Source organism: Plectropomus leopardus, chromosome 13 (genome assembly GCF_008729295.1).
Source record: "Plectropomus leopardus isolate mb chromosome 13, YSFRI_Pleo_2.0, whole genome shotgun sequence".
NCBI classification, from domain to species: Eukaryota; Metazoa; Chordata; class Actinopteri; order Perciformes; family Serranidae; genus Plectropomus; species Plectropomus leopardus.
This window is the reverse complement of record NC_056475.1, coordinates 18,908,594-18,922,874: the sequence shown is the minus strand read 5'-3', so window position 1 is coordinate 18,922,874 and position 14,281 is coordinate 18,908,594. Positions and strand designations below refer to the sequence as shown.

The window sequence follows — 14,281 nt, the reverse complement described above, 5'->3', positions numbered from 1 at the left end:
TCTTTTTTCTTTTGAAATGTTTAACACATGCTTTGCTAATTTTTGTCATTAATTGTGCAAACTTTTTGTTGTAGTATACCAATACCAGAGCATACACTCAAGGATACACAACTACCAACATGGTCTCATCAATAATTCATTCATTGGATAATTTATTCATTAATGACCTTATCATGGTTGTCTGGAAGAAGACAGTGGATTAGCCAGTCTCAGAGGAGATACATCTGTTTCCCCCGGTCTCTCTCTCGCTCTTTCCCTGCTCGGCTTTATACTGTGAATGTGGTGCAGATAAAGAGCAACAACATTAAACAACATCCAAAGTTCATCACTACAAAATTTAACTTAGTTCTTTGCGAAGTGTGAATCATGCTGCACTCTTTAACGATTGGAGATAAAAGATTTTTTTTCAAATCCTGCTATTTTGGTCTGTTAATTAGAGCGTTACATAAGCGGGGCCGGGTTAAGATTAGCCATCACTCCTACAATCATTTTCTGTGATGGAGGAGAGAACATAAAAAAATGAAAGGAAAGAAAGACAAAAATTGAATTATTTTGTTATAATTCAAATGTATAAAAAGAATACTCAAGTATATTTTCTCAAAGAATTCTATGATGCATATGCTCTGGGCTTTTTTTCTGCATTCAAAAATCAAATACTAAAGTACCATTAAAGGTTTAGTGTGAAGTATTTACACAAGACATCTAGTGGTGAGGTTGTAGATTGCAACCAACTTCTCCCGTGGGCCAGCAATGCGCGAGAACTACAGCAGCCAACACAAAAACGCTAAAAAGACAATGCGAAAGGCCCCATCTAGAGCCTCTGTTTGTTTTGTCCATTCTGGGCTACTGTAGAAACAACATGGTGGACTCTGCGGAAGAGGAGCCACTCTTTATGTAGATAAGCAGCTATTCTAAGGTATTGGAAACATAATTATTCTTGGTTTCAGGTAATATTTTAAAAAACAAACAAAACAAACAAACTATGAAGAATATTAAATTCCATTTATGCCCTTATATCCACCTTAATTCTATACACTATACCTTAAATTGAAACCACTTATGTTGTTGTATCTAAAAAAATGTTTAGTAGGTATATACTTTTTGTGTACACTGAGTTCCTTGAGGTGACCAAAGTATTTACTAGCAAATTACTATAATCTTTCACAGTTTCATTTAATGTAAATACTACAGAAACTTCAAATGAAACATTTTTACTAATGTAATGATTTTGTTTGACTTTTAAATAAATTACTAAAGAAATATTGGTGATAAACAAATTGCTTTATATTTGAAAGCACACAGCCTATTTTTTTGTTGCTGATCTTCAAGGGCACAATTTGTGATATTTAATTTGCCAACATTTTTAAAAACATGTTTGATAAATGCACATTGTGAGCAATGGATATTTGGCCTTAACTACATTGTATTTTTAGGGGTTGTATGCAGATTCTCATTTTTGTTAAATAAATTGTATCTTCAAAAGATATCTATCCAATCTGCCACCGCTATCATGCCTACAAGATAACTCAGTCTTAAATAAATTTGGCTCTGTGTTTTGTCCCATGTTACACAATAACAGTCAATTAGTTTTATCTTGCTGCCATGTTTGTCTCTGAGCAGTGTTTTAGTTTTGCAGTCTTTCTCTGGATCCTAAATCAGTCAGTTCTCTTCACAAAGACATCAGATACTTTATATTTTCAAATTCAGTTTTACTTACCATTTCCGATGACCCCGATGTCCATTGCGAATAAACCTCCATAAATCCACTTTGAAATGATTGAAAAAAGACGATCTGTGTAACTCCAAAACATGCCTGAGAATCATCGCGTTTTTAAGTTTTCTTCAACGTAAAAGTACTCCAGTGATAGTTGTCTGTACATACACGGGTACTTCCCAAACAGAAGTTACTAATAGCTAATTCGGCATACTTTTAACGGTGCTAATTTGTCAAAAAAATGTACAAATACAGACTAAAAAGGAGCTTAACTTGTGGCCCACGGCTCACTAACTGACTCAATGATAGCAACGAGGCCTACTACTCTGTTTACACCCCTTTAAAGCTTTCACATTATAGGAATTTCAGCTCAAAATTTAAGAGCATGGTTATCCCCCAGATCGAAGTAAGACAAAACTTACTAAATCAACCATCATCATTTTTTTCATATTTTACTAACAATGTTTTAGACAGTACTGGGGCTCAGAATCCAATCACCATAATTATTATACTCCTGGGACACTAAGAGAAAAGTGTGTGTCGAAATATATTTCCCTTTGTCGAAAGAAAACTGTCACTAAATCCTTAGCAGGTTGACAGATTTACAAGTAAATGGGCTGGACATGCACTTCCTGATTCGTCCAGAAGGGGTCGCCCTTAAAAACCTTTTACAGGGTCACCCCGTGTGGAAAAAAAACAAAACATTGATGATCTTGTAAATCCCTCTACATTTAGTCCGTCAGCACCTTCATATAAAATAGTCCTTTTTTTGCACAGTGCATGTCTTCACAATTTTGATATTTGCTCAGAAAAGTGGGTTCAGCTTGGTAAAAATCAATGCTTGATTCACCTCATCAGATATCTTTTTTTTTTTTTCATTTGAAACATGATGTTCCTCATTTGTCAGACACCATGGAGTAGTGGTACATCCACTGTGCGGGGATCATTGATATTCAGGGGCTGTAACAGTGTGCCCTACTTTCTAGATAAAATCAGTGACATGTTAAATGAGGTAGAAGTCAAAGCAGTGTTTCATTCATCTCTGTGTTGTTAGAAAATCTGGCAGACACCCTGGCTTACAGGGAGAGCAGCATCTGTATTGAAACACCTTCATTGCCCTCTGAGAGATACACATCTAACACGGCTAAGTAGGAAAATGTGATTGAATATTGATCCGAGCTATGGCGGTTTAGTTTTCTGCATCCATCCGTTGAAAGGACATAGCTGGAAAACAGTGAAAATCTTCATGAAGAGATCCCACTGATGACTGTTCACACACTCAAGTTAACATTTTGCATGACACACTTTCCAGATTCATTCATGACCTTCAGATTTCAGCAGGGTAACAGCACCACTCAATGGAGACACGAGCACATAACAAGGAGAATACAATGAGTGATATATATGTATTTACTGTTTTAGTCAGAGGCTGGAGAACATTACCACAGAAGACAATGTTTTTGTTGAATTCTTAGATTTTTTTATTCTCTCATTTAGAAACAATGGATCTGTTTTCTGTCACTGAATAAACCAAGCATAAATCACTCAGGTCTCAGCTACTCAGCTAGGTTTGGAGCCTCTCCCCACACAGCCAAGGGCTCACGTCAAAGTCACTCACTCACTCACTCACTCACACTCTTTTTTTCCTCTCATACACACATATTTACACAAACACACACACCAGCACACAGCATCCACGCAGGATTGTGGTGGCATTGTAGAGATACTGTATCATAGCAACACCATAGCAACGCCTACAGCCGAAACACAAAAAACACAGCCAAGGCAGAGCAAGCTTTAGTCTGCTATTGCTTTCGTAGGATGGTGTGTGTAAAGTTCACATTTCAGCTTATCAATATGATAGGAAGACCCTGAAAAGCTATGATGTTCTATCTGCTGGCACAGAAAGCGTCTCATCACATATTTACACAAACACACACACCAGCACACAGACTCCACGCAGGATTGTGGTGGCATTGTAGAGATACTGTATCATAGCAACACCATATATATATATATATATATATATACATATATACATATATATATATTTATAATACAGGCTGTATCTAAAATGCAGATACACGGGCACATCCATGCACACACACGCACACACACAATTTCAAACATGCTTCCCAGAAGCAGTGAAATGGTCACATGTCTTAGACATTGTATAACATGACAGCAAAAAATAAGTGAAACAACATATGTCGATAAAATGACAATAATAACCTTAAAATAACATTTAGATAACATAACACTGAAAATAGTGACAGAACTAAATCAACAGTGATATCCAACACAATGTAAAAAGCACATTTATGGACCCGATGGGTGTTTCCCCTTTGTGTGATCCTGATCCCTTATGTGCTTCTTTTTCCTGAACTCGTGTACCTTTCACAATGTAATGCTGACGTGTCTCCATATTGTACTGTTCCTGGTCATTCATATTGATGGGAATTGTTTTTATCAGAGCGATAGGATTTATGCATCTTTTCCCATAGAAGGCTCGATCATGGTTACAGTAAACGCATTTTATAAATGTTGATTAAAAGTTCATTAAAAATTATGGCTATTACAGTAATAAGATGTCAATATCAGATATCATCAGAGTTGTTCTTTTAAAGGAGCAGTGTGTGGGATTTAGTAGGATTTAGTGGTGCTGATTGTTGATTGCAACCAGCTGAAACTCCTCCTGTGTGCCTGATAAGGATTCCTTCAGTGTTCATTATTCAGGTTTTTACCATGAGCCGAATTATCCACAGAGGTCTCTTCCTCTCCAAAACATACAAACCAGGTTATCAAAAGCAGTAAAAACACTAAATAACGCAGCTTCACATTAAAAGTCAGCATTTTTCAAAGGCAGTTTGGCTTGTTGATGATGGGCCACTTGCCCAGCTGCTGCTACTGCTACTGTGTGCTCATCTTTTTTTTTTTTTTGATAACTTGAGATCCAGATGTTCAGGAGGACTTTACCAAGAGCCAAATTATCCACAGAGGTCTCTTCCTGTCCAGAGAAAAAAAAGTTGACCTGGTGATTTAAACCGATGAAAACACTGTATAAAGCAGTTTCACATTAAAAATCAGTGTTTTCCCAACACTGTTTGGCTCGTTGCCGGGGGGGGTCACTAACTAAGATGGCCCAAGCGAGAATGGAAATGGCCCCGTCTGTAGCCAGTGTTTGGTTTGTCTGTTCTGGGCTACTGTAGAAACATGGCAGATTTTGTGGATGAGGAACCGCCCCCTATGTAGAGATAAATGGCTCATTCTCAAGTAACGGGGAAAAAAATGCGACAATTCATATAGGTGATTATACAATAAAGAAAAAATACTTGTTATATTCAATTTCTGCCAATTTATCCCCCTTAATCCTACACACTGGATGTTTAATTGTCTAATAGATGTGATAAAAGCAAATCAGGGGTGAATGTGTTCTGCTTTCTCAGGTCTGTTCAATAAATCATTTGTGAAGACAACTTGTTATGAGCATTTTCAATCAAATTAGTTGTATATATTCACTAGCAGCCCATGTGACATTTTAAAAAGATTATAGATTTCTTAAAGTAATCATTACAAACATGGATATTCTATTTTAAGTGTGAATAACCTTCATGGCATTTTTACATACTATAAAATCAGTTATAGTAATATCAGATTAAGTTGATAGAGAGTGCAACCATCTAATGATCACGCCCTCTGGTGCTGGCTGTTTTATTAGGTCATTATTTTTTTTACAAGATATTGGATTGGTAGATGAGGATTTGGAAGAATGATCCAGAGCAATCAACCACATTCTCTCCATAATGCAAATGGTTATGAGCCAATTATATGAAGCAATAATGAACATTCAAAGAAAAAAAATCGCTATTTTATACTTTGAAATGGAAACCAACATTGATCCGTGGGGCAAAAAATGGGACAGAAAATCACAACTTATGAGATAAATAAGTAGTGATATGATGTTCTGCAGAATCTCTGGATAAAAAGACCAAAAATACCCATTTTCTGTGGGAATGACTGTAACTCGGGACAGTAAAGCTCAGTGTGGCTCAGCAGCGTGAAAAGACACTAAAGTCCACCGCCTGGATGACTCCCCTCCTGGATTACTGGTTCTCAGGCTCAGCTGCTCTGACAGTGCGACCCAAGATAAAGATTGATTTCTGGGGTTCAGATCTTGGCCTCAGTGCTCGTCTGATCTGGCAGCTGAAAAGAAGAGCGGATCCTCTGGGCCTCACTTACACACAGGTGACCAAATGCTTTGTTGTACCATTCTGGAGATCTTCCCCTGTGAAGACAGTAGCATAAAAACACACATTAATAAATGCAATGTTTATTAAAACCTTTACTATCAGAGCGCTTGAGGTCCACACCTGAGGTCCACTCTGGAGATGTGTGTGAGCCTGGTCCTCCCGGTCCCACAGGGCTCGAGGAGGTACTGTGACTCCAGCACCACCCCCCTCACTGCCCCCATGCGTGGGCTGTCATCATGTTCGACGGACACACACACCAGCGCACAGGAGCCTTTACACAGGTCTGTGCGCCATGATCTGAGGGGGCAAAGTGTCAACAAAGAGAAGAGCAGAGAGGTTAGTCAGGCATTTCATGTGGGAACTTGAGGTAACTTTTTGTTATCAGGGCTGCAAATAATAATAATTTTCATTGCTAACTAATCTGCAGATTATTTTCTTGATGAGTTGACAAATTGTTGGCCAGAAAAGAAAAAAAAAATCAGGAAAAAATTTTAAATGACCATCACATGTCATGAACGTTTTGTCTTACAAACAAAAATATTTAGTTTATCATAATGCAAGCTGAAGTCAAGCTGCAAATACCTACATTTGAGCACAGGTGTAGATTCTATGTTTATATTAAGATCGTGTGCATTTGTACCCTGAAATAAAAACATTAAAGTGGCAGATGACTTATATTTTGAAAAATTAAAGACATTTAGACCATGAATTAATACAGAAAAGGAACAAATTGGTGCATAAAATTCACCAGAATGCAGGACACTGTGTTTGATGCTCCAAATTTTCTGGTGGAGGACCCCCAACCCCCCCCCCCCCCCCTCCCCCTGCACCCCCCCAATGTTGAGATGAAACCTACACTCATCCATTTGAGAACATGAAACCATCAGGTTTTTTTGTTTTTTTTAAATGAAAAAGTGACTTAGTAATATTTGCCAATTCATTTTCCTTCAATGGACAAATTGTGTAGTTCTACTTTTATACAGTATGATATTCTAGCTATGCTAAACATATTTTAGGGAATATTTGAGTTGGCTGTTTTGACCAGTAATTGTCTTAAAATACATGTTGTGAGATGTCCATTCTTTTTACATATCTGTTAATACATATAGATAACAAACTCCAAATCACACAAAGCATGCGCATATTCAAAATTCATTAATCCTGACCTTAGTACCACATAGTCACAGCTGGGCTGAGGTGCCATGCTGTGGCAGGAGTACTGGTACACGTCCGTCTGTTTGTCCAGCGTCTCCAGAACTTTCTCCTGCTGCAGTTCACTCTGCCACAGACGGCGCTCTCTCAAGAGCCGCTGCAGCACCTCGCTGGGTGCTGCCGACACCTCAACACTCACTCGCCACCGCCTCAGAGGGTTACCATCTCCCACCTGACACACAAACACATCATGAATATTAGATTTATTGGGATGGTGAGAAAAAGAGATCATTGAATGTGCATGGACAGAGATGTGTATAAAAAAAACAGAATATTCCCTTAATTTCCTTCTTTTTTTTGCTCACTAAACCTGTAGTTCAACAGGTTTCCATTCGAGTTGTGCTTCCTATGGAGAAGCCAACTGAAAATGATTGTGTAATGCAAAGTATGCATTTCTTTCTTTTTTTCTTTCATTCTCCAGACATTTTCAAAATCCCATAATATTGGAGATATTCAGTGACCACAAACCTTTTTAAATGCCAGTTCTGTATGATCAGTAGTTGAGCGAGACACCCAGCCTTTGCTCTTATCTTTGGCCTCCTCCAGCAGATTCTGGACCAGCCTTTCTATGTGTGCATGATAGGATCCCTCCTCATCCTCCTCCTCCTCGTCCACATCCACTTCCTCCTCGTGAGTCTTACAAAGCTCGTCCAGCGGGGGCACCATCAGCTCAGCCTCCATGTAGGAGTTGCGAGACTGGGTCACCATCTCCTCTGGGATCTAGGGAGAAGCCGGAGAACATGCGTCACATCACATCGCACCACATCAGCTCAGGCCTTAAATACTACCAAGTCTTACACAGGAAAAACCTTGATAAATGAAGAATAAGTGCAATTTGACTGGGTCGTCCATTTGCCACGGGTGCATTAGCAAATGCACTGAGATGATTTTAATATCAAATGGCCACTGCCATAACAATATTATTATCCTACAATACTCCAACACTGGTTACTTTCATATTTTGGAATGTGGGTGAATAAGGTGTAACCAGTCTTACTCCAATGAAAGCTTTTAAAACCACATTAAATTTCAAACTGCACTGTTATCAAGTCACTGTCAAGTCAAGTTTTTCACTGACAGCAGTAGTGCTCTGCAAACACTGGGAACCTCAAGGTAATGATGATACATAGTTTTAGAAACAAGTTTATTAAACATGATTATACTGAGGCCTTGGATAACAACAACTCAGCTGGGGAAACATCACTTCCCTTCACATAGTTATTTTTGTCTGTTAATGCCACATATTAAGATGTGGTCATGCATTATTTCTTCTTCGGCCATTAATTCATTTTTGCTTTTAAGAAGACAGTCATAAAAGAAGCAGTTAACCCGTCATGTATAAATCATATACAAGCAATCAAATACTGCTGTAAATCAGAAATCCTGACCTGAAAGAGACGCTGGCACTCAGTGATCATGTGTGCCAGGCCCTGGGTGGCTGCCAGGTTCTCACTCAGGTCTTTCTGATCGGGGCGGCCCGTGGTGTACTTCTTTTGGATTGACCTTAAGGAGCAGAAATGAAACATAACATAAAGCATATGAGGATTTACACAGATGAGCAAAAAAATGAACTTGTGAAGGTAAAAGAATTTCTATCATAAGGAGTTCACATACATATATAGCCTTTATGCAAGCTGCATGACGTGCAGCAACAAGCATTACATTAAAATAACATCGGAGAACTTTGATTTTTTTTCACGGTGGCAAATAACACATCATGATAATAATGATGACACTGGATTCCTGATTTCAGGAAAGAGACATTGCTGTTTTTCAATAGTACTTTTTTGGTGATTTGAGCACCACAATCCGAGTGCCACCTAGTTCAATTATATTTGAGAGAAGGTAGACAACTCTATGATCAATATCTCAAAAACTTGGCAACTCAGACCAAAACAATCTCTACAGATAAAATAACACAACAGGTAAGACAAAGTTTTTGATTTCAAGGTGAATTGTCCCTTTAATAATCATTTGCATTATAACTGATATATAAATATGAAATAAAAGGATGAAAAAGAGGAGGAAGTTAAACATTAATAATGTGGCGTTCAATGAAATCTACACTGAATCTAAAATCATATCATCTGTGTATATAATCTTCACCTTGGTGACAGTGTTTCGTTCTTCAGTATGCTTAAGTGGAAGAGCGAAGGTCCCAGACAAACAGCCAGGTTCATAGGCGTCATCTGGTTCTCTTCCACCAAGGAAGTGACATCACGCAGGAAGCAGAGCAAAGTCTGCAGGACCTCCCTGTTTTCATCCGGCATCAGCAAAATGGCCGCTCTGACGGCCTGTAACCTCTGCTCCTTTGGGACATCTAAAGAAGAAACAAGGAAGTACAAAGGACTGGTGATGAAAGAAAAAGTCCCAGCTTAACAATTACAACCATTTACAGTCAGATCCTCTGAGGCAGATGACTTCAGCTGCGAATAAATGTTACAGCATCCACAGCCTCGAGGCAACTTACACTGGTAAATATGCAGGAAGGTTTCCCCCAGCTTGCTTGTTAGAAGAGGCTCAGGCAGATCTCTGAAGAACTGTTTGACCATGTCGGCCACGTCGTACGCTGACTGGTCCTCGTAGCTCACGTAGTCTGGGGACAGCTCGCACTGCTGCCTCAGAGCCTGAATACGAGATTTGACACCAGATTTGCGGAACAATCCCACCTGAGGCAGAAAGCAAGAAGAATTGCTCAAATGAGGAAGATGGAAAACAAATATTTGCTTTTTGTCAGCTGCCTCATAGCTGAAATGATGATAAATGCAGCAGGGTTCCTGCAACTTGAGGAAAGTTAGTTTTAAGACTTTTTAAGACTCTTTTAATGCCACTCAAAGTAAAATTTAAAACCAATTTTTCAACCAAAACGAAAAAAAAAACAAACCATGATCTTACATCAATAATTCAAATTTAGGAACAATTTTCCCAAATATTTACTTAAACATTGAACTTCTTTTTTGATCAAGTTAAAACGTTAGATGATCTTAAAACTTTCTTGAGTCAAACATGGAAAACAATGAACATATATTATTAAAATATCCATTTGGTTTGCCAGCTGATTACAGTCAGATGAAACACACAGACTCTTGTAAATGTTGTTTCGTGTCTAACCTGGTCCAGACAGTGAGTTCGGAGGTGGCTGAGGGCCTGCTGTAAACACAGAGGGAGCGGAAAACCACAGCGCTGGACATGGATGATGAGGGGAACACCAAACACACTCTTCTCTTTGTAGTCTGGCACCTTCATGCGCTTCATAAACTTGGGCACAGACCTGGAAGCGATAGAAAACAATTAGGGAAGTGTGTGGGAGAAACAGCGACCTATGCTTTCATTATCTGTCTCTTCATGCACATGCTGGTCAACACAATTTCCCTCTCGGGCGTCATAAAAATAAACAGGAGGGATCGTTAACAGCACAAGGATGTGCTTGTGTTTGCAGGTCATGGTGACTGTGGGCTTGTTGTGTACAGCTGAGAATCTAAGGGGAGCCCCTAAAATCTTGGTATTTCACCCAGGGGCTGTGCCTTACATCCTGCGTCACACAGTTTGAGTGCTGTGTTCCTGATGACCATTATCGTCAGCTCGCATTGTCACTTTTTGGATAAGACAGAAAAACCGTATGATAAAAATTTGTGTATTAACCAGATCCTTGCAAAATTACACCTGCAGCAGAACCCCATAACCCCGTTTTTTTCTTTTTTTATTGTGATCATCAACTAACATAGACACACGAGATTTTTGCTCCTTGTACTGCTAACAGGGCTGCAGCTGTAAAAAATGTTAGACTCCCCTTAAGATTTTCAAATAACTTTTACTAGACAATTCTTGATTTGACTATCATAACATTACACTGGAAAATATTCACCACTAAATAGTGCTAAAATATACTGAATATATACTATATATTCAGATATAAATGCAGTATCTTGCATCAACAGATGCCCAAACAGGCTTGAAAGGGCAGACTATCAATTTACTTGTACATAATGTAGGTGAGAGACAAAAAATAGTATGCCTTGGGACATTACATGCTGCAAATAAACTGCCATCATAAAAACCCATCCATCCTCTTAATGCCAAAGGTTTCTAATTTGTGATTTTAAAGAATTTATGAGGCTGTGATTATCCTAAAGATCATTATAGGTCATTTTATACAATGAGGTCAAGATTGCATATGACAAATTTTTCAGGGAAGAATTGTTAATGTGGATGACATGAAGGTCACAGAAAGACATGTATAAAGTATGATATAAATGGGGCTATAGGGTTAATCCTGTACAAACTCATTATAACAGTCTGTATCAGTACAGTGGATGAAGCAGATAATAAGGGTTTGTGTGAAGGTCTTGGCTCATACTGTATGATCCTGCTGTTTCAGGTGTTATCTAGATAATTTAGAGGAAGCAGTAATAATAACAGAGGCCACTGCAAAAACTGTCAGACACATACGCAGACGCAAAAGTGACACAGGTCCAAACCAGAAGTTGAAAAAAGTTTCAGTGTCTAAATGTCCTGACATCACATCTGGCACATTCCCTGGATTATGAATGAATGCATAAAATATGAGCTAATAGCCACATCGTAAAGAGGAGCAGAGAAACATATGGATGTGTAATTGGCACAGTGTATACCCACCATGTCCAGCCATGTTTATTAGACATCGAGTATTTCTCCATGATGGCGGTGAGGAGGAGCAGAGAGAACTTCTGCAGCAGGCTGAGCTGGCCCGCTGATTGGCTGCTGATCTGCAGTGAAGACGCTGGCTGGTTGAGATGATCAGAGGTTCTGAAGCTGGGCCATCGCAGACTGGGACAGGGAGAAAATACCAGTAAAGGATGAGAGACACAGAGGGATTCAGTCAAGAATCAACATTAATGGGTAAATTTAATATTATTCTCATAGTTCAATTCAAAAGACATTTTGAGAGTGATTACAAACCAGACTTGTGTATTTGTTAATAAATATGTACATCTAACTCATGCCAAGTGTTTGTTTAAGTGTCCCTCAGATGTTCACTCATCTCCATTAAGACACTCTAAGGACTTATATCTTCCGTATTGTCAGACTTCCCTTAATCAATATTCATTGAGATACAGAGGAGCATCTCTTTGGAACGGCCTACTTCCATCACTACAATCATCATCTATTATCATTTATTTAGATTTATAGAATTTATTACCTGCCTGTTTGTACTATTGTATCATGTATATTGTACATTTGTGTGCTTTTAATGTGATGTTGTTTTATGTGTTTTATTTATCTTTGTTGTGTCTGAGCAAAGCCAAAGACACATTTCCACTTAGGTGGACAATGAAGTCTCTCTCTCTCTCTACTTTTTTGTCATTTGCAAAAACATCTGAAAAGGTCTCTTAATTACAAAAGATTTGTAGCATGCCATTGATGAATTTGTAATCCTTTTCACTTTGTAAATACAAACTTTTTTTGTCATTTGTACATTTTTATCAAGTTTGTATTACTGCTTAGTCTCAACATTGTAATCAAATATGACAGCCATTTTTGGCTTCTTATCTCTCCTGACCAGTTTTTAAACTTTTTAAATATCTTTTTTCTGTCTTTTCTATACATGCGTATGTGCAAATAAACAAATAAAATAAACAAATAAACTGTTTTGGCCATATTTCCTTTGTGTAATAATAACATACCGTGGTCTTGTCAGCGAGGCCCCAACTCCAGAGTCCCGCCTCTCCCGACTAGTTCCGGTCGAATCTGTGTCGTTCAAGGAGACCCCATCTCTCTCGCCTTCACTGGGAGTGGTCCTGCCCTCCCCTTCCTCCTCCCCTGCCTCACCCTCAGGCAGCACACTGCGGCTCCAGTGGTCCACTATTTGCTGCAAGCCGCTCACATGCTGGATGATGTCATCTAGGTGCGGGAACAGATTGTCCTCTTTCTCCAAGTCCAGCAGGTCTCCTGTGCTGGCATACAGGTGGGAGCCCGGGACGTTGTCGTAAACACTCACCCTGCTGCCCCGTGGAGCCCCAGGACAGGGGGGCTTGGACAGAGGTTTACCAGACCAGGGCTCACCCAGGCCATTGTTGGATGGAGAACTTTGAGTCTTTGGGCCGTTGTTCCCGTCACCAGGAGAAGGTGCCAGGCTCTCTATGGATAAAGCTTTTGGAAAGGTGCCTGGTTTGTGGTCTTTGGGGACGTGAATGAGTAGGTTTTCATATGAGCGAAACTGGTTTCTGCCAAACTGGCTCTGTCCTTCAGTCCTCTTACCTTGAGAAAGCAGCTCCATATCCTCCAGATACATGCTGCTTCTCTTGCTGGCAGTGCGGTGTTTTGTACTCACAGGCTCCTTCACACTGGGCGCCACTGTCTCGCTGCTTGGGCTCACCGTGGGTTGGTCTTTACAGTCATTGGTAGGGGAGACAGAGGAAGTGTTACCATCAGTTTGGTGGTTGTGTTGAGAGCTTTGTTCTAGTTGGCTGATGGGAGTACACTGGAGCACCTGCAGTGCGTGAGGCTCCTCGCCCTGCAACACCGGCCCACTGATGACCAGCGGTGGCCTGCGAGTTGAGCTTTTTCGTCTCGTCGACGGCCCCCAAGTGCGCATTATTTCCATGCGACGCAAAAACTCTTTGGCTTTACTCCGCCCCCCTTGCCCGTGTCGGCTGCTCTTGATTGGCAGGGAGTTGTAGTGAGGAAGATCTCTGGGTGGTTGGTAGGACGCAGAGAGAGATGCCATAGATATGGAGTCGGGCATGGCAGAGGCGGAGTCCTCGCTGTGCAGTGAGGAGATTTCTGTGATCTCCTGCTCGCTCAGGTCCGTCAGCACACTCTCACTGCTCACTGTGCTGTGCAGCAGACCCTCCCCCTGACCTGTCGGGCTGCTTTCATTGGTGCTGTCCAACAGGAAGTCCTGCAGGCGAGACCAGCGTCGGCTGCTCCATTCAAACGTCCACCTCTTACTGATAGCCAACGGGTCATCTTCATCAGAGTCTTCACTCTATGGAGTGATAAAGGAAGAAAAGACAGTGTAAAAAAAATGCAACACAAAGCCAGAAAATAGTTACTTTGGGGCACAATTCTCACCAGCCTTCAATCAAAGGGCCCAAATGTGTACATACTGGAGTTAAAGGGGTAA

General features: G+C 40.0%; 1 protein-coding gene across 4 annotated transcripts in view; it reads right to left on the bottom strand.

The window, feature by feature from the left end:
• Positions 1 to 4,734: 4,734 nt before the first annotated feature.
• LOC121952297 (stAR-related lipid transfer protein 13-like) overlaps positions 4,735 to 14,281 on the bottom strand; it is a 46,435-nt gene continuing 36,888 nt past the window's right edge. For all 4 annotated transcript variants that reach the window (XM_042498873.1, XM_042498874.1, XM_042498872.1 and 1 more), the window contains 10 exons: positions 12,840 to 14,143; positions 11,812 to 11,982; positions 10,288 to 10,447; positions 9,647 to 9,845; positions 9,283 to 9,496; positions 8,565 to 8,679; positions 7,645 to 7,896; positions 7,131 to 7,348; positions 6,085 to 6,261; positions 4,735 to 5,999 (listed from right to left, as the gene is read on the bottom strand). In XM_042498873.1, coding sequence (XP_042354807.1) covers positions 5,882 to 5,999; positions 6,085 to 6,261; positions 7,131 to 7,348; positions 7,645 to 7,896; positions 8,565 to 8,679; positions 9,283 to 9,496; positions 9,647 to 9,845; positions 10,288 to 10,447; positions 11,812 to 11,982; positions 12,840 to 14,143 — 2,928 coding nt within the window. In that variant the 3' untranslated portion in view covers positions 4,735 to 5,881. The remainder of the gene's footprint in view (positions 6,000 to 6,084; positions 6,262 to 7,130; positions 7,349 to 7,644; positions 7,897 to 8,564; positions 8,680 to 9,282; positions 9,497 to 9,646; positions 9,846 to 10,287; positions 10,448 to 11,811; positions 11,983 to 12,839; positions 14,144 to 14,281) is intronic.